The sequence below is a fragment of the Podarcis pityusensis genome, assembly GCF_964106645.2.
Source record: "Podarcis pityusensis genome assembly, chromosome: 1".
In the NCBI taxonomy this organism is placed as follows: Eukaryota; Metazoa; Chordata; class Lepidosauria; order Squamata; family Lacertidae; genus Podarcis; species Podarcis pityusensis.
In genome coordinates, this window is record NC_138028.1 from 29178864 (window position 1) to 29205600 (window position 26737).

At 41.6% G+C, this 26737-nt stretch overlaps 1 protein-coding gene across 24 annotated transcripts in view; it reads right to left on the reverse strand.

Annotated features, from left to right (window-relative positions):
• NRXN3 (neurexin 3) overlaps positions 1–26737 on the reverse strand; it is a 1227884-nt gene that overhangs the window by 1106065 nt on the left and 95082 nt on the right. For all 24 annotated transcript variants that reach the window (XM_080973879.1, XM_080973871.1, XM_080973878.1 and 21 more), the window contains exons 3-4: positions 25652–25669; positions 13652–13681 (exon numbers count right to left, since the gene is read on the reverse strand). In XM_080973879.1, coding sequence (XP_080830005.1) covers positions 13652–13681; positions 25652–25669 — 48 coding nt within the window. The remainder of the gene's footprint in view (positions 1–13651; positions 13682–25651; positions 25670–26737) is intronic.

Here is a 26737-nt window from a genome sequence, read left to right on the forward strand (position 1 = left end):
CCATTTTGGGGGGTGGGGTGGGGGTGGGGGACTGCTTTCACAACAAACTGAGCCTCTCATGCTTTGACTCTCAACATATACAACAGCTGATCTTTGCACATCATGACTTTAGCCCTATTCAGGTGTTACTTTCATGTAGGGCATTTCCGTGTTGACTGTGGAGTGGAGTGACACGTTTAGCCCCTCCTCTGGCAAATCAATCCCTTCCTTCAACAGCTGCATGTTATGCACAGCTGCCTGCAGAAATATTTTAACATCCAAGCACCTGCTCACAGGTAAGAGCACTGAGTGACCGGGACAAATGTGCAACCAAGGTGTCCTGACTGTGTGGCGCCACCTGCAGGCAAGCATGTGCTTATGCAATGGATTGTCTATGTAGACACCCATGAGCAAGACCGTTACTATTGGTTGTTGTTTAGTCGTTTAGTCATGTCCAACTCTTTGTGACCCCATGCACCAGAGCACGCCAGGCACTCCTGTCTTCCACTGCCTCCCAGTTTGGTCAAACTCATGTTAGTAGCTTCGAGAACACTGTCCAACCATCTCGTCCTCTGTCGACCCCTTCTCCTTGTGCCCTCAATCTTTCCCAACATCAGGGTCTTTTCCAGGGAGTCTTCTCTTCTCATGAGGTGGCCAAAGTATTGGAGCCTCAGCTTCAGGATCTGTCCTTCCAGTGAGCACTCAGGGCTGATTTCCTTCAGAATGGATAGGTTTGATCTTCTTGCAGTCCATGGGACTCTCAAGAGTCTCCTCCAGCACCATATGGTGTTACTATTGGAGGTGGAGCTAAATAGGAAGCCCTGCTCTCTGCAGTCGATATGGAAATGCCCTACCCACAAGTAATACATTCCTATGTTCCTACACTGACTGGCGGCAGCAGCCAGTCTGCATGCAAAACAGCCCTGCAGTATTCCCTTTGTAATTTTGGATAGAAAGCCCCACAGGAACAATTCTACATCGTAACATACCATCTTTATCAGGCACATTCTTGGTTTTCCCTATTTGCCAATGGCCCTGGAAAATAGCCTGGAAAATGTCCCTGGGAACAGGGATGCACTTTGGTCTTTCAAATTTCTGTGGTGCCCTGAGGAAGGCTAAAATTTGGCACCCTGCCACCTTTTGCCTTCTGTTCCACTCAATTCACAATGTCACAGTTGCAGCACCTTGTGATGCCCGCTAGACTCACCACCCAGTGCAGCAGAACCAGTCACACTGCCCTAAATCCACCACTGCTGGGAATGACAGTATGTCGTGGCACATCATTTTCATACAAAAATGGTTTTTTTTAAAAAAAAGTTCAATATTGTGTGTGTGTGTGTGTGTGTGTGTGTGTGTTTATCTTTAAAATGGAAGCCTTACCAAGCCATCAAGAAAACAGTGAAAGAAACAGTTCCAGTCAGCAGCTTTGTCTTCTACAAATGTGTTTGTAAATTCTGAAAAGTATCTACATCAGCATAATCCAGTTTGCAGTTACATCCTTACAAATAATCCTTCACTTCTGCACATACTCTGGCATCCCTGGTTCATTTCTATGCAGCCCATTGGTTGTTATCCATTGCAAAGATGCTCCAAACCATTTGGCATCTTGGCAAGGAGCACCCAGAGGGGGTGGTGTACAAAGAGTATATATCTGGCCAGCCTTAGTTCTATCCATGCTCTGTTACATGCCTCGTTAGACTGCTATAAATATGTTGTGCATGCACCTGCCTTTGGAAATGGTTCAGAAACTGATATTAGTTCAAAACAGAGTTGCAAGGTTGTTAATTGGGCACTGGGCATGTGAAATTATTCTATTCGTTCTCGTATGGTGATGTTTGCTGCTTTGGGCTTCCTTTTGGAAGGAAAAGCAGCGGATAAAGCAGCACTAAATAAGGGGAAATTGAAATACACCCATTCTACCCCATTTCAGCACGAAGCTGCCATTTTTAATGCAAATCTGCAAAGATAGTCATTTAAATATTTTTGTGTTAAATGCTTTCACCTTGTTCAAATATGCATCTTTTAATGCATTTTGATACCTATTTTGAAATGCTGGGACATTTGGGAACTGCAAAAGCCAATGGATTAACTACATTTCAACCCACACATTGGTCCAGAAGATGCAAAACAAGCTGGTTTTAATCAAAATTCACCAATTCCTCAAGCATGCCAAATGAACAGTGAAACACAGGCATACAAAGATGAATTAAAAGTGGGTGTTTATAAAAACTACACATATTAACTAAGCTCCTGTCCACTGAAAAGCCCCCAGTCTAAGAGAAGCACAGACCCATGCAACCACTTAAAACCTTTTACGGAAAGAAATAGCTGTGTGGCAGGAAAAGGAGCAGTGTCTCTTTAAGAGTCAACAGTAAATTAAATTGCCCAAAAGAGTGCAATAATTAGCAGTTAGTAGCTTATTAAAAGGATGGCAAAGGCCAAGCTGCCATCTGGGATCTCCATTTTCTTCTGATTGTTATTATGTCAAGATCGGCAAGTTGCATTAGCTTTCATGTCACTGGGCTTGCCCTTACTTTACATGTAAATTTTAATGAAAGATACAGCACTTTAAAAATCAGACATCCATCAGAAGTGCTATTAGCCCAGCTTTTACAAAACATATGGCCTGGTTCTCTACTTCCACATCTCTACACACCACTGAATGTTTCAAATGAGAAAGAGAGCGCTTTTCAGTCATATCAATTAAATATTCACTTTGAGCAGAGTGAAACCTGAGCCCCATCAAAAACAATACACTACAATAATACATCAGAGAACAATATTTCTGCTTCTGTTTACACACAATGCAGCCATAATGTCTGCAACTCCCAGAGGAATCATTCTTCTTAATGAAAATTAAAACCAAGCCAGAGTCAGATGCTTATTCACATATAAAAAGGAGCTGTTTTAACAGACATTAACGCTGTGCTCACTCAAATTACTTGTCGGTATAATCCCTAACACGTTGTTATGCACTCTTCACTCACATATTTTATAGAGAATACCTCAACACATGAAGAAAAATATATTTTACCCTGAGATTAAGAGTGCCCGTCTTTCCGACTACATTACTAAATATTATGTATCTTTGCCTGCTTAAAAAAAAAAGCCCCACCGAACTATGTCTTAGCTATTTTACCTCAACTTACTTTTCATAAAATTCATAAAATTACTTTACTTACTTTTCATTAAAATTACTTACTTTTCATTAAAATTACTTACTTTTCATAAAATTCAACAGTTCAATATAGTATTGGACTGGGATTACACACACACACATATCTACCTATCTATCTATCTATCTATCTATCTATCTATCTATCTATCTATCTCACTATCCAGAAAATTCAATAACAGCAATTCTAACTCTGGTTAACAAACAAAGATGGGGCTCTAGTCTAACACCAATGGCCACTGCACAAGGTGCTCTACTTGATTTGTAAGAGAATGAATTTCCTTCTGCCAGTTGCCCCACATGCAGTATCCCTCCACACAGAGTATTTGGGAGCTGAGGAAACTGGACAGTCTCTTTCCATGAGCTTCTTGGTTGTCAGGATCCAAAGCAGAGGTAAATAATTATGAGAGGAAGAAGACAATTACCCCTGTTCTATCTTGGTTATAATTCATTAGATGGTGATTTGTCCTATGATTTGAAATATAGGCAGCTTGTTATTTCTTCTTTTGAGTACATATCGCCTAACATTTTGAAAATGTTAAGTGGTGCAAGTTTACCTTTCCCTCCGGGGAAAACTGTCAACCTAAGCAAAAGTCCCATTTGTCATCATATATGGAAAATGATCCCACACGTTTTCCTATATAAGCTACTACCATATGCAGTATGAACTGAGCCACCCTGCTGGTTCCTTGCTTGTCACACAGAAGGTGAACAAAGAGGAATACTGTGGCCAGGCAAACAAGAGCCTAAGCATTAGGTTCTTCCATTTCATGACACACCTTCATATTTAGGCAATGTCTCCTAAACTTATGCTGAGAGTCGAAGAAATTCTCCCTGGTGCTCTAACAAACTGAAAGAATGCTTTACAATTTCTTTATTACTAGACATAATACAAGCTAAATGGAGACCAGTAACATTAAAAACAAACTCCTCACCTGTGCAATAATTTTATACGGTATGTGAACGTCACTGTTTCTGACAACTTCTGCATCTCTTTAATAGGCTCACAATATCTCAAGGACCGCTTCTCCCCAAATAAACTGACCCTGACCGTGATCATCGTCTGAGGCCCTTCTTCATGTGCCTTCTCCACAAGAGGTCTCTCCAGGGAGGTTCGTCTGGCGTCTTCATGATATACCTTTAGGCACCAGGGGAAAACATTCCTCTTCAACCAGGTCTTTGGCTGATAAATATTCTATGGCCTTTAAAATATGTTTGTGGGAGAGGTGTTATTGTTTTGTTTTTGTTTTAACTATTTATTTTCTGCTTTTATCCTACATTGTTATGTTGTGAACTGCCCTGAAATTTTCAGATAAAGTTGTTGTTGTTTAGTTGTTTAGTCGTGTACAACTCTTCGTCACCCCATAGACCAGAGCATGCCAGGCACTCCTGTCTTCCACTGCCTCCCGCAGTTTGGTCAAATTCATGTTAGTAGCTTCAAGAACACTGTCCAACCATCTGGTCCTCTGTCGTCCCATTCTCCTTGTGCCCTCTTCAGATGAAGGGCAGTATATAAATTTCATAAATAAAAATAAAATAAATAATTGCTTCTGCCCAGCTAAGGCTCTCACCCCACAAAATGCTGCCACCTTTGCAGGTAGATTCTAACTATTTCCAGTTCTCTTAGATTACCTAGGAAGCTTTCATCTACATAACTGAGTCAGAGTGCTAAAGGGCCATAATATGTACATATTGATTGCATCTAACCAACACACAAATCAACAGGAGAGAGAAAGAGAGAGCGCACAGGCAAGCCCATCATATTCAGAAAAGCTCCCATTGTATACAGATATTCCAACCATTAGAAAATAACCCAAATGCCTGATAGTATTTCAGGTGTTAGGTAACATCTATGTAACAATTTCAAATAAGCCTCTTTCACAACCTGATTTTTTTCATTTAGAGTTCACGGATTAGCTGATTCTCAGAAGTAAAACCTGGGGATTTTGTGTGTGTGTAAAAAAAGACACAACTAAAAGAAAGCAATTCATCTGAAATACCATCTGCTTCACACACAAAACTGTGGGTTTTTTTTAACATGTTTTCTTTACATAAAGAAAGAAAGAAAAGGATGGGAAATGCCAGAGTGTTTCAAAACACTTTTTCAGAGAACAAAAAGTGCACTGCGTCCATTTTATAGGACAAACTAACATTTTAAGAATAATGGCCAAGGCTGGCAATGTAGATGTAATGGTGCCTTCTCCCCTTATAATTAGATTCTATTAGAGTGCAATTTTTTTAAATAATTAGTCACTGATGGCTTGCTTAAATATTTGCATAAACCCTTGGCTACTAAGCTGATCTTATTCACAAGGCTTTTAAATCCTAGTGGTGTTGCTGGCAAAGAGAAATGGAAAAATATGTTGCACATAATTCATTTAAATGCCACTAATTATTTAAGCATGCAAAAAGAAGTCAGTAATTTTCCCCTTGTCACCTGCCATTCAGCACTTTTCACCTTTTTTCTCTACCTAGAATAAATCCCAGTGATGTAAACGGAACGTCCTTCCAAGAAATAGTGCTTAAGATCATTGCAGCCACAAAGTATTATCATTGTTTTATACACACACACACACACACACACACACACAATGCATAATGCTACAGGCTTCAGTTCTCTCTACCGCATATTACATTATATATCTTACTCTGCTTTCAAACTCATCTACAGTGTAAAAAAGGCAAACAGCCTCAATGTGTATATTATACATTTCTGCACATCACTGAAAACTAGGCACAAAAAAGAGGGGGGATCTACCTAATTTCTAATCATTCCAGTTGTTTGTGTAAATTGTGTGCTGTTTCATGCTATAGTACAGAATCCAGATTAGCCACCAAGTGTACTTTTAACAGAAAATGACAGCAAGGGATATATGGAAATTTCGTCTGGTCTGCATTTTTAAGCAAACTGACCCAGTTTGCACTTCCCAGACTAAAATCATAATCCTTACCATGTCTACTCAGAAGTAAGCCCTATTGGGATTAATGGATTTTATTTCTAGGTAAGTGGGGTTAGGACTGCAGACTTCTACACATAATTATTCTTCAGTTTTCATACTTCTCTAAAATTGTGTGATACAGTTCTCAGTTCCAAAATTACCAAAATTACAAAATTTTGTTAATAACAAGCACTTCAGGGCAATGCCGTACATTTCCGTGTATAAGACTAGGGTTTTTACTCTAAAATAAGGTTTGAAATCGGGGGGGGGGGGGTCTTATACACGGATAGTGCATATGCATATTTTATTAAATTGGAGTCCCCCAAAGTAGGGGGCATATTATACATGGGGGCGTCTTATACATGAAAAAATATGGTATATGTTTAGAAATGCATACATGGGGTAGTATTCATCCAATGTGTCCCAATAGCACAAAGATTTCCATTTCCACAATGGAACCCCCACAATCTGCACCAGAGAGTTATGGGAAACCCTAGAACAGATTTAGGCAATGCATAGGGTGGGGAGAGGAGAACACTCCACTCCCCAACCAGACATCGTTGCACTGACAGAACGTTCACTTAGTGCTACTCTGGATACCACCAACTGAAATAAAATATTATTTAAATAAAAATGGTCATACTTCAAAACAAATGCAGATTCAGAGTGGAATGAACACATGCAAAACTGACCAAAATGGTCCAGAAACAGACTGAGTCATCAGTCATCCCCACCTGCGACCAGTCCTGGCTTTCTAACAAGGGTACCTGCATGATGCACATACTTGTAAAGTGTGTATCTGCTGTATTCCTACCTTAAAAATTTAAGTATATGCCTTTTTAAAATGTCTCTCTTGCATCCACCTAAATAATATGTAGCAGCGTTCAATCCACATAGGGGGAAAAACCAATTCCAGATCATCTGTTCAGGTACAGAAAAGCCCGAGAAAATATGCAGTTTTGCGAAGTAAAGAGGTGGGTGAAAAATGCTAATAATACATGAATGACCCTATACGTAGCACATGTTGTGTACCAAGCATTGCACAATCTAGAGTATGTCAGCCTGTGCACCACGTTATGCAGTTCTCTGCAAGGGGTTGAAATGGCATGCCACAGCAAAGTCTAGCTGTGCTTAAGCTCTCACCAAAATCAATAAGATATTTAAGTATCATTGATTTCAATTTGACTTTTAATGCACCTGTTAAGTTGTCTTTAGATTTGACTCACAGACTCTTAGAACTCCACATGAATAAAAAGAAGTGAAATCCTAAGAACAGTTTACATTTACATAGCACTTTAGAGCGTTCAGAAGTAGTCCATATGTATTACAGCAGTGTTCCTAACATCCAGCCTTGGAGAAGCCAGTTGCTGAGAGTTGGGACCATGCTTTTGGTCATATGCTTTCTTTGCTGAAAGTTCCCTATTAAATCCATGGCATCTCCAGTTAGAAGGAACTAGTAGCATATGTTGGGGGAGACCCTGTCTGAGGCAGAAATGGCCAGTCAGAGTAGACAATACCAGGCTGGGTGGATAAAAAGTGTGGCTTAATATAAGCCAGCTTCCTATTGGCTTATTATTATCCTCAGATTGTAAGTGAACCAAGACTGCATGTTTACCAAGTAAGTTTATAGCTAAGATAAGAATTAAACTTCACAGCTCACATTCTTTGGCTACGTGAAGCTGATAACTTTCCCCAAGAATCCTGGGAATTGAAATTTTGTCAAGAGTGCTGGAAAATGTAATTTCATAAGGGATACATTACAGTTCCCATGGTTCCTTGGGGAAGCAGCATGCTTTAAATGGGCTTTCAATGTAGGTGTGCACACAGAATTTGCCATTGCAACACAGCAGCTCCTGGCTTCTCACATTAAAAGGAAGAATCCGAAGGCTGACCTAACAAAGTGAAATCAATGACATTAACTGGAGAGGTAGGGGGGCGAGATTGACCTGTTTTCTTTTATGGCTTCCCACATTCTATTGCACATGTGTGTGCAAGTGGAGTCATGGATTTACTGCAGTGTGCGAAGAGAAAAGAAACCAATGTGTGGTCAAACCAAGAAAGATCATAAAAACCAACACCCAAAAAAGCATGGTAGGAGTGAGGAAATTTATAGTGGAATGCAACAGGAAGGTCAATTATAATTTCCTTATCTAAAGGCTGTCTACAGAACAAATGATACGGTAGAATGTGACTAGACATTAACTCAAGCTCAATAGCAAATTAGAAGGAGGTTATTTATTATCTATTTGGCCATCATTTATTTAGTGAGGCTAGAAAATACACTCTAAGTAATGGTTCTTTAATTCTCATCCTCCTCTTTATTCCTCAAGAAAGAACAGCCACTGCAGAACAAGCTCAAGTCCACCCAGCAGTTCCTGGATTTGGTGTCTCGTTCAATTCCAGATGTCATGCATGACTGCAAGGCATTGCAACAGTCAAATGACAAAATCCACATATGGAATAAATGCTTTAGAACAAATCCACTTTTCGTTTAACACTACACATCACAGCTGCTTTGCTCCCCCCTCCCTGGACTTTTTTAGCTCAGTGCAAGACAGCAGCTGAGCCAAAAGTTGGCTAAGTGTGTCATCCAAACCAAGGTTCATGGCTAAGCTCTCTCTTCCTCAACCACAATCTGTAGCTTAGGTTTGTTCTTGGCTACAGGCCATGGTTAAGGGAATAGAGACCTTAACCACAATTCTGGGCTCAGATGACATGCAACGTCGAACATAGGCTTAGCTGCAGCTCAAGCTGAGCTAAAAAGTCCAGGGAGGAGCAAAGTGGGTGCAAGCTTCACTCCAGGATACAGAACATTCTCAGTAAAGCATTATTTGGCATACTATGACACGCAAACCAAGCCAGTGATTGCAGGGCAATCAGGCATGTGCCTTTTCCTACCATGAGGAAGACAACATGTTACATAGGCATTCCACATGGAGGCCATTTTTCATGCACACCTATTTCCATTATCAACCCCTTCTTATTTTATTTTTATTTTATTTTAGAGGAGGAGGAAGAATCGCACAAACTGGGTGCATGAATGAACTTGGCCTCCATATGAAACTATTACATCATATATTTAATTAAGCAGTGTGGTGGATGTTGACCAGTTAAGCAACTGAACTGAGTCCAAAGTTCATTTGATTCCAAGAGCTCTGTATTACCATAATGGCAAAACACATTGTATTTCCAAGCAAAATATTTATTGGGAAACAATGGAAAAAACACTCACACACAATAATTTGATTTAACTTGAATGAGTTTCTCAGGTTCTCCTTCTTCCTCAAACACCCCCAACAAAAGACCCACAGTGGACACAAAGTGATTCTGCCTTTTTTAACAGTCACAAACTTCTCCTGCCTGCTGATGTGTCTTAATGAGACATGCATAAAAGAGAAAACGCCTCTCTTTTGAAGAGTGGATTTTTACCCTGTTAAGACTCCCCAAGTATGGTGCTCTTCCAATCATTTTGAATAACAATGGCCACTTCAGATACATTGGAGTATGTTTTCTTCATTTTAAGTTTCATTATCATTTCTATATCTCTTTTTTTCTGAGCAGAAGACTGTTCCTCCATAAAGTGAATATGCGTTGTGCCATGATCCACCCACATCCAGCTGATTCCATGTTTGGACATAATTGCACCAATACAACGCCCACAAACTCAAGATGGCAGGCCCCAGCTATTTTATTAATAGACCTACTAAGTATGAAGGCTGCCTACCTGGTGCTGGTTTCATTTACCGGTGCTGTGATACAAGGATAAAGGGCCATATCCTGTTGGACTACAACTCCCATCATCCCTGGCCACTGGACATGCTGGGCAGGGCTGATGGGAGCTGGAGTTCATCTGGAGGGCTGCAGGCTCCGCGTCCCTGCTGTAACACAAGTGAGAAGTTCCAAAGATGGCACTTGAGATTCAAGTGCCAGAAACAACAGTGGCAACTAGTTGTCCCATGCCATCAGACTGTTTCCTGTGTTGATCAAACCCACACAGCAGCCTGTGCATTTCCAAATGTCACAGGGCAGACCACAACCCAAAACATCTTTTCTTAGGGGTTATCACAACAGATGATTCAGCAAAATCGTTTTCTTTTTAAATAAAAGCATTAGTATGGACCACACAGATTTTTAAAAGATGACACACAAACATTTTACAAGCATATAAACAATCAGAGCCATTCTTTTTAAAAGAAAATGATCTCTACCTTTACTTCTACCTATAAGGTATGAAGTTGTATGTCCACATAAGCACAGGTACGGAGAAGTGTCCACCGAGGGGGGAAGGCGAGAGAAAAGAGCAGGAAGGAGGATTTAAAGAAAATAACAAAAATTAAAATTAGATCACTGTGCACATCACCAACAGACAACATGAAAATAAGCATATGAACACAGCACAAAAGGGAGAAAAATACACCCAAAGCACACTTTTTAAGAAGAGGGAATAGCAAACCACACAAAACAGATAAGTAGGTAACTATTTAAGCACTTTAGCTCCAAATTTACATGGAGAAAGGCAGGTTGTGCATGCAATAGCAGCATATCAGCAACGCACAGCACACCACATCAAAACCAAAACTACAAGGAAAACAAAGGTTAACACATGGGGCAAAGGGAGGGGTTTCTCCTGTGGAAATATATTGGCCCAATATTTTCCACCTACCAATAGTGGTGTAGGATAAATAAGATTGTGCAGTTGTTCTAGATACACAAACACACACGTTGTTTCTCTATATTATATTGCCACTGAATACAATATGTATTTATTGAGTCACACAGGTACGTTAGGATTTTATACACACTATATAAATATTCATCGGGATGGAACAGTGGAGAGAATTAGCTGGAAAGAAAAATACAGCCAGTTACTTGACACAATGAGATAGGTACAGGATGGTGATGGGAAGAAATGCCAGAGGTCATTGGTTCCTAGTATAGACACCAGGCAAGGGGAAGCAGGATGAAGAAACCACTGTCATTTATCAAAGGCAGGCTGAAGTCACAAGAGTGTCTTCAAACTGAATGGGCAGCAGCTTGAAACCTATGGGCCAGTGACTCAAATTGTATAAAGCAGGCATTTCACCACTTGCTTTGACAGATGCACACTCCACAATGTAATGCCTTTTCAAGAATCTGGCTGGTATAACATGAGCTTTTCATGGTTCCCGAAGAGCCTGCTATCACAGTCCCTTTACACCCGAGTGTTGCAGTTGGGACTTGTCAACTGCAGTATTTACTCTACAGTAGCTTACCATACCTGGCTACAGACCAGCTGAAAAATGAAGCAGGGGTAAAGAGACAAGTGAAGAGCTCCTTGGAACCCAGCCAAGTACTCAGAATAAAAAGAGAGAAGGAAGAGAGGCTCTTAATGCAACAATAGCGGTGACAGATCAGGAACTGAGATTGGGTCCACTAAGCTTCCTGGCAGACACCCAGGCTGCTCCACCATCTTAAAACTTAGGGGCAGACTCCACTGGACCTTAACTGTATTGTTCCACCTTTGGTTTCCACAAACTGTGAGAATGAGGAGCCTGATCTGGATCCGGACCCTAGCACGAGCAATGGAGGGCATTAGTCGTTTGGCCCCTGCTACAATCTCAAACTGGTTCCAGAAACATCTGCAATTTTCCTTGGGGAGGGGTCAATACATTCACACTGAAGGTGCAGTGTAGGGCAAAAGGTCAAAGCCTCCCTACCACCACCACCACCCCCTGCAAGGGTCCTGATCCAGATTTTGCTTCCCTGGCAATTTAAGGGGCAGGAACTTCACTCAAAGGCAAAACTATACAATTATGTACATGTAGTTTGGCCCTTTGGAAATGTACCTGAATTTCAAATAACTGCTCAGTGGCATCACTCTGCATTGGTCTTCAAGCTTATGGTTTAAGATTTTTACTTTTACTTTAACCAGAGAACTTTCACTGGTGAGATATAATTTCAGCAGTATTCTAAATTAGCTGGGCAAAATTCAGTTCTCCATTACCTGTTTGGCAATGGCTTTAGCAGAAAGATGCAACCACAACAACAATCTGGCTAACAGAAGGGTGATCTGGCAAAGCAGCACACGCTAGCATTTCATGTTTGTGCCTTACTACTGTAGCAAAGAGCCTTTTGACCCCTTTCTCATTTCATCCTACAGGGGCTCTTTTCAGACCCAGCAGGAAGACCAGTGGCAGTCTGTGCTAGCCTCACCTAACAAGATGTTCAATAAAGGGGGTTGCTTGGCAAGTAGAACTGGATTGCTCTGTGCCACATCTTAGGGCAAGGATTTTGTAGTGGCTGCAAAAGGATATGTCTCTCTTTGTGCCAATGTAGCAAAAGAGGAACAATTATGTTCCAGGATAGCTTTATAGCTCTGACTTGCCTCCTACTGCTGCCATCCCAATTCAGCTCCTTGCTTCCTGACTAGAGGGGCCTCAGCTGCTTGTCCTGAATCAGCAGAGGCAGAGTGTACCTTACACATGTGGACTGAAAGAGAACTCTTGATTTGAAGGTTCAGATGATTCCTCAGTTACACTGAGTTATAGTACCTGGGACCAAAAACTTTATGGACCCACCCTTCTGAACAAGGAACCACTTTCCTCAACTGACCCATTCAATATTTGCTTGTTGTTCGCTGAAATGGAGGGTGTGAATCCAGCATCTCTGCCATATCTAGAGGCAGATCATGCCACAGCTGCATCAAATCCTCTCTCTTCCGTACCTAATTCCTGAATGTTTGCTTGCTTTTGTCCAAACTTTACACCATTACTTTCTGCCCAGCATGAGGCCAATAAGCTCCCTCTGCCAAATTCAATCAATGTACAATAACATCTGGCCCAAATGACAAAAACAAGGCTTCTGATTTAGAGGCAATTCATTGTGCAATCCAGCCCTGGGTTATACCAAACTTCATTTGTTGGAACAATGCGTTCTGAACGTATTTGAATACCATAAGCTGCAGGTTGGAAACAAAAAGACCATAAGCTCTAAATTGTCTTCAAGGATCTAGGGTCATTTTGTGAAACCTGTTAAGTATGTTCTTGCAGAACATTTCCCCTGAAATGGGAAGTGAAATTCTGAAGACCATGTTTACCAAACAGGTAAAGAAACTGTGTCAGATTTCAAAACAAAGACAGAAAGGCTGGTGAGTATATGAAGAGAAGGAGCATGTTTGCAGTTCTCTTAATTTCCTTTTCAGCACTTCAATTCATTGTCAGAACACCTGACTTCAAACTTCCCAGAATTATACAGTTTTTTCCAGTCTGAGGTCCTCCAGATATTTTAGATTACAGCTCCCATGGATCCTGCCCACAGTTGCTGGGGCAGATAGGAGCTGGAATCCCAAACATCTAGAAGTGCCCAGGCTGTGGGGGACAGGGAGGCTGCTCTTGAGCATTGGTTGCACAGCCCAAAGTTCGGCAAGTGAGTGATGGAAAGGCAAGAGGGGGGGTGGAAACAAAGCAGTTGGGCTGCTTTGGGGATATGGGCTTATGCAAGCCAAGCCAGGACTAGAAAGAAGCATGGGTCATTGTGGCCACAGTCAGGCACTGGCAAAAGCAGGAAAGAAAAGACTTACCTTGTTCACCCATCATCAGGTGTGAAAGGCCTTTGAGAAAGAGAAAGAAAGGAAGTGAGAAAGGTAGTAGAAAAGGAGAAAGACAAATATAGGAAGATGCATGTGTCTATCATTTATATAGCCCAATAGTATTGGCAATCACCACATACTTGATGAGGAAGTATGGATACTGTGCTCCATGCATGAAATTGCATGTGCATGCATGCACACAAACACACACCACAACTTTCCATATTAAAGGGGAAAGCTTGGGCTGCAGAGAAAAGATTCCATTGATGTCAGTGAGAAAACATCCACAGATTTTAATGGAAGGAGTGTGTTCTTAGTCAGATGTCAGCGTCAGACACTTGGTTTGCAGGCTTTCACTCTCATTTTACAAAACATGTCAAAAAGCTAATCCTTATTCCTGATAAAGGTCTTACAAACCGCCATTAACCACAAATCCTTTGCATATCTCTGGTTTTCATTTCGGGTATACACAAGCGTACACACACAAGCTCCACCACAACACACGCACACAGCTATACTCATGTAGCTGCCACTTTTCTTCAGAATTTGTATGGGCAGTATCTTAAGAGTTTGGAGATATCAGATGCACCTGTCGAAATTTTTTCAATCAACAGTAGTTTTCATGTTTTTAGTAATTTGTTTATCTTTTTCTACTCCTTCACCCTTAGAAATTTAAAATCCAGATCATCCAAAGTAAATATTCATCCAAAAGAACTCTCCACCAGAGAAGGGGATTACTATTTGTAATAACCGTACGAGTATGTATATGCATATACACACATATTTAAATGTTCAAGATTACTAAGGATTTGGGGGGGGGGCAGAATCAGAAGCCACATGTTTTACAATCCCATCCCTTCCTTCTACTATAAATAAATGCAACAGATTTCTTTTGATTAAGACATGTCCTGAATTATTATTATTATTTGCTTTTGTTTTGAATAGATATGATTGAATGTTGCATTTTTATTTCATTTGGGGATATTCTTGCACAACTCAATTTATGGTTCCTTCTGCCACTGATGCCTAGGAAGAAAAAAACATATGTTTGTTCAGTTCTTATGAATGCTGTAAAAGCAATTTAAGCCCTGGAATATGCTGAAGCATGTCATACAACCTACCCATGAAAAAGAAGTGCTGAAGCAACAAGAAACCAATGTGTAATTGAAGTTTGCTACAAGTTTCATAGTTTTTAAAATGTATTATTCTTATTTATATCCTATTTTGACATTGGACTCTATTTGGGATTCTCAGCAGTCTTTCATTTGAGGAATGGCTCAAGTCTACATCTACATAGTTCCAGAAATACTGAAGCATCACTTGTTCTTATCTTGGACTTGAGGTTGTGTATTTTTACTACTGCTAACTATGGAGGAGGAGGAGTTTGGATTTGATATCCTGCCTTTCACTCTCCTTAAGGAAGAAGAAGAAGAAGAAGAAGAAGAAGAAGAAGAAGAAGAAGAAGAAGAAGAGTTTGGATTTGATACCCCGCTTTATCACTACCCGAAGGAGTCTCAAAGCGGCTAACATTCTCCTTTCCCTTCCTCCCCAACAACAAACACTCTGTGAGGTGAGTGAGGCTGAGAGACTTCAGAGAAGTGTGACTAGCCCAAAGTCACCCAGCAGCTGCATGTGGAAGAACGGAGACGCGAACCCGGTTCACCAGATTACGAGTCTACCGCTCTTAACCACTACACCACACTGGAGGAGGAATAGTAGCTGTAGAAAAGCAACAGCAGTAGGAGAACTAAAAGGCATATCTTGCCCCACTTAATTTTCCATTCTTAGGAAATGTCCCTGACAAGAAATGGATCAGCAACGGCTGATCTGCAACTGCAGTTGCACTTTCAAGTATTTTAATGATTATTAGAATAGTTTCCTATGCTTTACACATTATGTACTCATTACATGGAGGACTTACTCTCCATGTGCATTAAATGGGGAGCTAACGTTTGTCTGCCACTAACAGTACAGTCAATAGGTCCAAGAAATAAGGTTCCCAGCAGTGCCTAGAGATCCTACTTTTGTGCCGCAGAAACATTTAGGTCCTTCTAGATGTTAGGTTCTAGAGATGATTGGCACTTGGATGACTCATAATATGTTGTCCACAATTAAAAGAAAAGTGTGCTGTATTTATAATGCTTGGGACCCTTCCAGTAAACTAAAATTTAAAAGCAGCACAGAAATGTTAAAAGTAGAATAGTAAGTCAACTAACACAGGGGCTTACCCAAGTTTGGTTATTATTCAGCAGCAGCATCAACTGCAGTTATCTTCTGACAGGAAAGGAGAACTGCAATATTTGATTTCCAAACGTGTCCCCTCAAACATTGCCCACATGACCCTGGCTTGCCTGGCACGCTAAGCTAAACTCTGACATGATCAACAGCAGGTGAACTTGTGGGCTCCCGGAGAGAAGCGCTCAGCTGCTTTGCTCCTCCATGGCATTTTTTCCTGCCATGCCATAGTGAGCTGAATGGAGGTTTAGCTTAGTGTGTCACCTGAGGCTATGGACTTGTGATCAAGCACTCTTCTTGCTAAACATGAGCTATAGCTAAGGTTTGCTCTTGATTATAGCTCTTGTTTGGTGAGAACAGAGCCGCTCACAAGTTAAGATAGTACATGGAAGGACATGGGTTAGGACATGTAAAAAATACATATACAATACAAAAACATATTTTATAAATCAATGGGTTCTCAATTCATAGAATTATAGAATCATACGCAAACAATCTACACATTGTTTATGTAGAAATGTTTTAATTCAAAACAAATGAACCGAAATGCCCTCTTCTACATGCTAGAAATATGCTGCACTCTTGCAAAAAGAAGGTAATTTTAAAAATAAATAAGCACAACAAACATTTGCTTTCTTTTAGGGCTTAATATATGTAAACATACAAACCAACCAACAAATGTCACCCCTTCCTACAGCAAAGTTATGGGTCCATCCTAAGAGGTTGCTTCTATAAATGTTAAAGGTAAAGGTAAGGGACCCCTGACCATTAGGTCCAGTCGTGGCCAACTGGGGTTGCGGCGCTCATCTCGCTTTATTGGCCGAGGGAGCCGATGTACAGCTTCCGGGTCATGTGGCCAGCATGACTAAACCACTTCTGGCGAGCTAGAGCAGCACACGGAAACGCCGTTTACCTTCCCGCCAGAGCAGTACCTATTTATCTACTTGCACTTTGACGTGATTTCGAACTGCTAGGTTGGCAGGAGCAGGGACCGAGCAATGGGAGCTCACCCCATCGCGGGGATTCAAACCGCCGACCTTCTGATTGGCAAGCCCTAGGCTCAGTGGTTTAACCCACAGCGCCACCAGTGTCCCCTATAAATGTTAGAGACTTGCATAATAATTTAACAAATGCAACACTTCATCACAGCTAACACAGCTCTCAAGTATTCTGTACTGGAAACCTGTTTCTCAATATGGAATGCCAAATGTGAAGTGGTCCCTTAACTCAACAAATCTCTATACACAGTGAATAACAACTGCAAAATGGCTGTAAGAAGCTTCTTAACTAATGATCCTGAAGTAGGCAGTTATCCATCTGAAGTCCCAGCCAATTCATTTTAAATTTTACTTTGGATAAGAGACTAAGGAAAAGCACAAAGTTAACATTGGCCCACATCCTTGAAAACAGATGCATCTATTGAGACCAAATGTCACATTTGTGGGGGCAAAGAAAACTAAACTTTGGAGTTTTAAGTACAACATGATTGCGTAATCTTTTAAAAGGTTAATTTTAATCACGCTAGATCTCCAAGTACCGTTTTCAAGAGTTAAAGTTGTCTGTATATAAAAATCAGAAGTGTACAGTTCCACTTTCTATATGAAAGTAAAGAATTAAGTGTCACTAATTGCACAAAGTGCTTAAGGGCCAACCCTTGGATCTGCATGCAGCCGTAAGGACATTTTAAAAAGTAGCTTCAGAGTACAATTACATGAAAGAGCAATGCAATTAAGCAGTGGTCCTCATATCTGAGGACTTATTAGGGGGCACTTTGGTAGGGTGGGGTAGTTACAATGGAAACCTTGGAACTGCAGCCTTTTTGTCGTGCTTAATTATGCTCAAGCTCTTAGCACTTACAGAGCAGGAAAATTAAAGCCACTAAACATAAAGAAGTAAGAGAAGTGCATTTTCTTTTTTAAAAAAAAACAGCTTAAAATGACAAGTGATTGAAGCCATGAAGGACGATGGAGTCTTTTTGTTCTTCTTAATTATAGCTTGTCCTGTTGTACTCAGCCAATGTTGAACTGGGTGGAGGGGTGTTTTTTGTGTGTATCAGCTGGAACAAAAAGACTTTGTTAGCGTGTTGGAAGACGAATGGTCCCATTTAGGCCCAAAGACTACCATTTCTACCTTTGAATGGCAGCAGGAAAGAATCACAGAACGGACCTAACAGCACAGCAAGAACTGGACTTTATCCCTCAGAGCACTACCAGGCACATAGCCTTGGATTCTATAGAGCGATAGGGCTAGCTTCCAACCATAACTGGGTATCTTGAACTCTGAGTTACCTATATAAAAACCAGATTTTCTTCTTTTTTAAAAAAAAAAAAAGGCAAGCACACTCCTAGCTTTTAAAAGAAGGTGCTGAACTACGAAGTAAGAAAGAATTACAGAGGAATGCAATGCAAAGAGAGAGAGGTTCTCAAAGGATTTGGGTTTCTGTTGGACAGGATGTGATGAGTTGTTAGCCTCCAGCATACATAGTGCCCACCCATCCTTCACCACTGGGCACACCTGTAGCTGGGCTAGAAAACAGTCATTCTCATCCAATACATCAATGGCATATGCAGTAGCCAAGGGGCTCCTTACAGGCCCCAACAGTACAGGCAGCCAGAAGCTAAGCAGAGATATTGTAGCCTGAGGCCCATTTCCAATCCAATTACACAAAACAGCTGTGCTATGCCACCTCTTCCATCTCCACTTGAGATGCCCATCTTAGGACTAAGTCTCTATCAGTGTCAGAGGAAGAGATTTTCAGGGGTAACATATGGACTAGAAGAATTATTTGCATGCATTCTTTCATGCTGATGTGGTAAGAGTATGAAAGGCTGCAGAGGATTCAAGTTACTTTTCTGCGCTCTGTTTAATAAGTTTTAATGGCACACATATGGCTCGTAGAGGCATTTAACTGGAAGTTCCCACAAACAGGAACTAGATAAATAGCATGACTAAAGAGTGGGTAGATGTGTGCCAGTAAGAAGCTTTACATATCAAAGAATGTGTAATCAAGGGCTCATTGCAAAATATTCCACTCTCCAATTATTGCTACATCTAATGCCCTCGAAACTGAACAGCTTACTTGACTGACTCTTGAGGATGCCTCATCAAATTGCTGCCATCTTGAACTGTGCTCTGAGCATTTGGGGGCAGAAGAGATCATGTGCAAATAAATCCAAGATGGTAGCTGGCCATGTCCTGGAACTGGATCTTCCCTTTGTTAAATTTAAGTGAAATCTCATTCTAACCAATACTATGAATGAATTAGAGCACCTCCCACTTCTGACCATGTGCAAAGATACACAGAATGGGAAATAGCAAGAATGTACCTAGTTGGAAGAACTGTGCAGATTTTAAACCTTCATTCCTTCCATGTGATTTCACATGTGATTTCCAAATAAGTGGTCTAGAAACAGAGCATTTGTAAATATGAATAAAATATTTTATTATGGGAATAAACCGTTAATTATGTACAAGTTTTAATGAAGTTATTGATCTCTTTTAGAAAGAATGGCTTCAATTTAGATATGCTCACACACAGTGAGCTGCTGTCTGCTTGAATTAGCCCACTGCTAATCCCAAGCTAGCAACATTGAGACCCTGCATTGTGCCGATGAAATTATTAGTCACACCACTCATCCACTTGTTCAGGGAGACAGCAGAAATTGTGAGAGTCTCTCACTTCCCCAACAGGTGACTGGTGCTTTTTCATCTCTTTCATTCCTGTTCAAGGTGTCCATTTTAGAAGTAAGTCTGTCAACGTTAGAAAGAGGGGTGGGGTTAGAGGTGAAATATGGGCTAAATAGAAAGCTACTTTCATTTGACTGGGCAGCAGCTATACAGCTACAGCCATTGGGTAGAATTTTACAATTATGAACCAGAGTTAGCACCTGTCTGCATATGCAGTTCCTCTTACAAGTAATGATGCACGTGGAGAAGCCTGTTTATATGCACACCCTAAGCAGCTTAGGATCAGGTTACCCCAGAGATCACATGCTCCCATATGAACCTCCCTGTACAGTAACATTGACCATAGATGCTGTTAAGGACTGGTTGGACGCAGAGGAATGGTGGGAGGAACCAGCTGGGGTGAACCCCCAAAGGAAGAAGGCTCCAAGCCAGGGTGGGTGGTGAGATGATGATGATCAGAGGTCAGAGGGAGAAGACTTGGAGGAGGAAGAGGTGTTGGAAGCTGAAGAGGTAGCATGGCTTGGTGAGAAGGGGGAGTCTGGGGCAGAGAGAATTCCAGAACCAGAAGTGGAAGCAGGAGAGTGGGATGAGGGAGGCCAAGAGGCAGAAATGTTTCAGGCTGGTGAAGAAGCAGAAGGTCCCTCCCCCTCTTACCGTGACAAGCTCCCCTCCCTCCTGGTCTCCCAAAACCTGGAGAGGCATGAAGCAGGAGGAGCAGAGACAGGCACACAGGCGCAGTCTCAGATTACTTGGGGGAAACCTGGGAGAGGAGGGCACTTAGGCAGCTGTGGGAAGGTGGCCTCATAGAGCCACAACTGCCTCATAGGGGCAGGACCTACCGAAGAAGAGTAGCTGTGCTTATCAGGCCTGACATTCCTGTGCAGAACCTGGTTGTTGTTGTTTTTTCTTAGAAAGAGTTAACTCCATGTGATTTACTTCTGATTTGCTCTTGACAGAGACCCTGTGCTCCACTGCATCCATATGGAATTGTAGGTGGGCGTATTCAAAAGACAAGACCTTTTTGGTGGTGCTCCTATAACTACAGAACACTTTCTCAGTGGAAATCCACCAGGATTCTCTTTCCTTCACCAAAAGTTTGACACATTTCTCTCTTTTCAGCTGGCTTTTAAGGTATAATTGGTCATTTTGCTGGGACTTGTGTCAATATATTATCTTTCTGTCTTGTGCTGTTTAAGTACTGGCATTACCAAACCAATAAATGCAGGAAAATGGGGGGATGGGAATACAAGTATTCATATAAGGGTGACCTAAGTGAATGAGAAGCTGTGCTGGTGTAAAGGATCAGCAATCTAAAACATAAATACTGGGCACACTTCAACAACCACCAGTGCTGTGCAACCTCCATCCATTTCAGCAAGGTTAAGAGAGGGCTCCTGAGAAATCCCCAGCGAAAAGCTACACAGCAACCAAGCTGCCAAGCTGTGTATTACTTGTTCACAGCTGTTAGCATCTACTATGAGCAGGTGAGCTCCTCTAGTCTGAAGGCCAATTTGGACCCAGCAATGACAGCTCTTCAGTTCCTATGAAGTAGGACATAGCATTCTGGCACCAGTAACTTGGCAAACAGAAACAAGAGCTAGGAAGCAGGGCTATCCTAGGGGAAAGCCACAGAAAGTCTGTAAAGGTAATAGAGGAAGAGAAGCTGGAATCCTGGGGGCTTCGGCTAGTTTTAAAGCCCCCCCCCACATCCTTTTTAGTGTGCATTTATGATGATTCCTGCTAACCATGATATTGAGGCAGTTATGCACAACCCAACTTTCAATGCAATTTGAACCTACAAAGGTTCTGAAGTGGGCATGCTGCTTCATTTCCAATAGGTGCATGTTCCATAGCTTCCTGGTGAAATTCTGTAATTTTTCATATCACAAATGGGGGTTTGGGTGGGGCTGTCCCAAATTTATTGCCCTATGGTGCAAGAATGCCCCTCCAGATGGCAATAATGCAGCAACCTTGGGAAAGCAGCACCGACCACTAATGAAGTGGAAGGGTGTGTGGATCGTCCAGTATAAATTCACCACTATTGAATCTTTATTGTGTTGGTGGCATTGCAGGCTATATAGGCAAGCAAGCAAACAAACAAACAAAACCCACAAGTCTTATCAAAGTGTTTGCTTCCCCAAAAATTTCCCCCTCCAAATCTGTCTCTTTTAAGATTTCACAGGAACTAATCAAATTTCTAATCAAATGCTCTAACTTCAGTTCTTTATCAACTTTACCCTTGCACTGAGAGCTTCTCTGCTAGCCTTAGAAACCTTAAGGGGCTATCTGTATTGTTTTTAAATGTTGTATTGTTTTTAACACTGGATTGGAAGCCGCCCAGAGTGGCTGGGGAAACTCAGCCAGATGGGTGGGGTATAAATAATAAATTATAATTATAATTATAATTATTATTATTATTATCATCTGATGCTGGTGACACACCCACAGCCATTGGATGAACCATGTTTGCTAATGGTTTCTGAGACTCCCAGGTAAGAATGTGCAAAACCACGACGACACAGAAATCTCAGTAGCCTCATCTACTGTAATTTAGTAGCCAAGTGAGTCCAGAAGTGGTGGTATTGGCAGAAATAAGGTCAAACAGCATGGTCCCCACTATTCAATTACTATCAGTCCTATACCTTAATAAAGGCCTTGCTAAGAAAGAAAATGGCCTCTATGCAAGACAATGTGGGTTTTTTTAAGACCCTACAATTTAAAAAGTGATGGAGGGCACACCAGCCTCTTTCCCTCTATGTTCTAATAGATATTTTATATAGATATTGATATATTTCAATTCTACTAATGTTTAATTGGTTTTGAATGCATGCTTTTTTCCTATGCCTTTAATTGTTTCTGTTTTAGCTGTAAGCCACCTTGAGTCCCTGTTGCTGCATCATTATTTATTGGTTGTTGAATTTGTTGTTATAAAAATAAAAGAGTGTCATCTGCTTTGAGGATGATTTATGGAAAAGTGGAATTGTTTTAAAAACAAACAAGCATGTGGTGAGTCCCTGAGGATATGAACGTGAGAGACCTGGCTGGCAATGACACTTCACTATACATCAGTGGCAAAAGGATTCACAGGGACCTGGTAGTCTGCAGGGACTGAGAGGTGGAGCAAACAGCAGCTAAGCCAACCTGCACTATTGACCAAAAACATGCTTGTAGTTCTACACTGAAATAGAAAAGTTATGAAGTGGCTCTTAAAGAGGGCGAGGAGCATCACAGCTGATCATTCCTCTTGGTGGGCTCCATGCTAACAGGAATGGTAGTCTAAAAAAATGAGATGGCTGGCACGAAAATAAAAGAGTTCATTCAAATCAAATTCCAGTTCACTTGATATTTGGCTTGCCCACAGAGAAAGTCTTGGGGTCAAGCACTTTGTGACAGCCAATCCTAGGCTGTTGACTGGGGTATTAGTTGTGGCCTGTCTAGTAGGCAAATAAAATGAATCAATTCATCAATAGAAGTCCTTTGCAGCCCTACTGCTGCCTGCGGGTAAATAGTTGCATGATAAAGAAAATTCCTAAACTGTCCCATAAATCTATAAACAGTCTCTCATAGCAGCAGCCTGAGGCACCTTTCTGCATAAAAATAGGCTGCAACAGGGATGGCCAACTAAGGACCTACAGGCCAGATCCAATCCTCAGGGCAATTTTATCAGCTTTGCCAAATTTGAAGTAAGGTAAGGCAAAGGCACCAAATATGAGAAAATGTGCCCCTTTGCACACCCTGCCTGCTGAATGCAACTGCAGCTGACAGTGACACGTAATTGCATATAGGCAAATCCATAGCATATCTCCAGGAGAAGAGGGAGGGTGTGGGGAGGGGCGCACAAGCCTGTGTGTATGCAACAGGTGCTCAAAGAATGCCAAGTCCACTTGTATCAGTTAAGGAAATTTAACTGAGCTGCAATAGTTAAGGGGTGTGAGCGGATCTTGAATTGAGAGGGGTGCTGTTGTGCAAGGACTATTGTGAGCAGGTGCCAAATGAGAGCTAACTAGGCATTTTGCCACTTTTACAAATATCCTATAACTCTTCTTCCAGCACCAGATGTGCTGAAAAATGCTTTGCATGCATCTTAACTCCTTTCCATGGAAGCCCTCACCCGGAATCTTCTGTTCTGGGCGGCAGGGGAGATTTTGCCTTCTACTCTTATCTAAGTTATATGACATGATGTCCATTTTGAATTGTGTACGAATACCTGGTTCATTTAGAGAGGGAAAACACATTGCAAAGGCAAATATGAGATGGGTGTTATTAGTTGATCAAATCTCTTTCGGAATCATGCCTAGAAAAAACACAGTGTCACATGACCTCTTCCACCCTTATTATCAGTTGTGTTGTGAGGATGTACTGCCTTATTCCATGCTAATATGGTGTGTATGGTGAGCAAAGAAAGCAATGATACAGAGAGAATAGGAAGAGAACTGTAGATTAACTTGCACTCTTGACTTGATTGATTTTGGGCAGGGGGGGTTACAGTCCTGGGTGTAAATCGAATGACTTAAGAGAAAGATTATTAATCATGATGATTAATTATGATGGTTATTTATTATGATGATTAATTCACATTATCATTTATTGGATTTCTTACCCACTGTTCAACATAAAAATCTCTGCCTGTCAAAGCCCCTTGCACAGCATTTCCCAACAGCCAGCTTTTCTTCAGGCACTAAGGAACTACAGTGCAAGGGATTTGCCAGCCCTGTGCTTGACAGAGCACTGCACACAAGGCCGGCAAAGCTGTTTTCTACAGAGATTGGCTGCATGATTGAGTTCCTCACAGGGAACACAGCTGATCTGGCAGGGCTGAACTCACACATCAGCTTCTGGACAGCAATTTCAACCCTACTTGCTATTCCAGGGAAACTCATGTGACTGATTCATCAAGGATTGGCCAAGCAATTGGGTTCCCCATGGAGATCTGTGCAATGCAGTCAATACTGCCATATCTCTATTTGCCCCACACCCAACACTGGGGGCAAGTGGCCATAGTTTGAGGAAAGCAGTCCCCTGGGCCAAATTCGACCCATGAGCTGCAGGTTCCCCACCTCTGGCTATCAGTTATCTTTCTCACCTTGATAAGAAAGAGAGAGAAAACTCTCTACAAAAAAGCAGCTAGGGGATACATTTGATCATGGTTGAGTGACCCATCCCTGCCACTGTACAAGCCTCCTGAGACTACTTCTCATTTTTTTAAAATGGCGGAAAGTTACACACATTGGCATGAAGCATGAATCTTGGTCCCTAGTTTTGGTCTTCTCCTCTTCTCAGAAGCTGGTACAGCACCTATCACATGGCAAAGCTTCCATAGATGTGAAAAGCACAGCAGTTGGGTTGTGAGTTCACTATATGGCCAGAGACTTCAGTGGCAGGCAAACCAAGACCTTTAATATTGTTTGTTCATTCATTAGATCAACATCCTCCACCCCAGAAGTGAAGGCTATACAGTAACATTAGGCAGGGGAAACCACCCAGGAATTGGGAGTCAGCATTCTCTGTGGATGAATATTTCCTTGGGGTGGATAAATCCAATAGGCTGGAAGAGCACAAAATGAAACTGCATCTGAAGCCTCATTCATTCATTCACACATATTACAAATGAAGAAAACCCTTAGACTATATGCTCTAAGGAATATTCCAGGACAACAATGAACTTTATTTTTTTTTAGATTATTTACTGCTTCTTATTTCAGCTGAGTTTTCATCAAACCTTTGAACAATTCAGCAAAACAACATTTCTTCAGTAATGGCAGGTTCACACTGTAGCAACAGAAGCATACCAGGTCTTCACTTCTTAAGCAACAACTGACCTGAAATAGGTTAGAATCCAAAGAAACCACCAACTCAGTGCATCCCCACTATTCTTCATTGACATTGCATTTGCTGTGTATAATTCTTCACCATTTTATCATGACGAAAACAAACATTCCACCACACTGCACCTGTAAGTACCATCCTTGCAGTCTAATACTTTTCCAATCACTTGCTTGAAATATTTGCTCTAGGCTCACCCCAGTCCTCAAAAGAGTAGCCTTCCACACTAGCAAACACAACACTCACCTGGAACACGATTGACATCTGATGAAGCATTTTCATAGGAAGCACGAAAGGGAGGGGGAAGAGAGGGAGAGAGAGAAAGAGAGAGAAAGTATTAGACACACAACATGCGCACACACAAGCAGCTTAGCTTCTTTGCATGGAAATCAATTTCATGCAAAACCAGAAGTTTTGAAAGCCACCCTTCTATGGTCATCAGCCCACCCATGCAAGGGAAAGGGCTTGGCTGGCCCTCCTCTGTGCATGTAGAAGTAAGTCAGATGTCGTATCTGTCTGGATGGAGAGAAAGGTTCCGGAATCAGATAGGCCCAACCTAGGTCAACTCCTGCAAGAATATTGGTTAGAATATTCTGTGTCATTTCATTTCACACACAGTTTCAAACAAGGGAGAAATAAAGAGCATAACCCCTGCAGCAGGATAGCTTCATTCACATAAATTCAAGTACATTTGAATTATTTTCAGGAGGAAAAGAAAAATTAGTTCCCTTTTCTGAAAGGGTTCGTGTGAATTTATGACCAGCTGTGAGCTCCAAACTCAGCCCTCAAAGGGCTAGCACAAAAATAAAAAGACAAGCCATTTCATTCTGCCCACTGTTCCCTGTGACCATCCTTCATTGCAGACAACATGGGAACTTTTGAGTTTTTGATGCATGATCTTTTCCCAGGCAAGGGTAATAGTTCAGTGGCTATTGCACCCAGCAGGCTCTTGGCTTAGCAGGTCAGTTCAAGGAACCAAGCCAGAATCATCAGCATTAGAACCAGATTGACCTCCTGGCTGCTTGTGTCACCTGGTCCTTGCTGAGTTGGCAGCTCCAATAGCATCTTTTGCAGGGATGTGGCTGACATGCAACAATGAGCAAACCAGTATTATGTAGAGCAGTGTTCCCCAACCTTGGGCCTCCAGCTGTTTTTGGACTACAATTCCCATCATCCTTGACCACTGGTCTTGCTAGCGAGGGATGATGGGAGTTGTAGTCCAAAAACAGCTGGAGGCCCAAGGTTGGGGAACACTGTAGAAGAGAGCAAAATACCTAGTTTCTGGAGTTCATGGGTGGGGAACCTTTGGCCTATGGGGCAAATTTGGCCTGC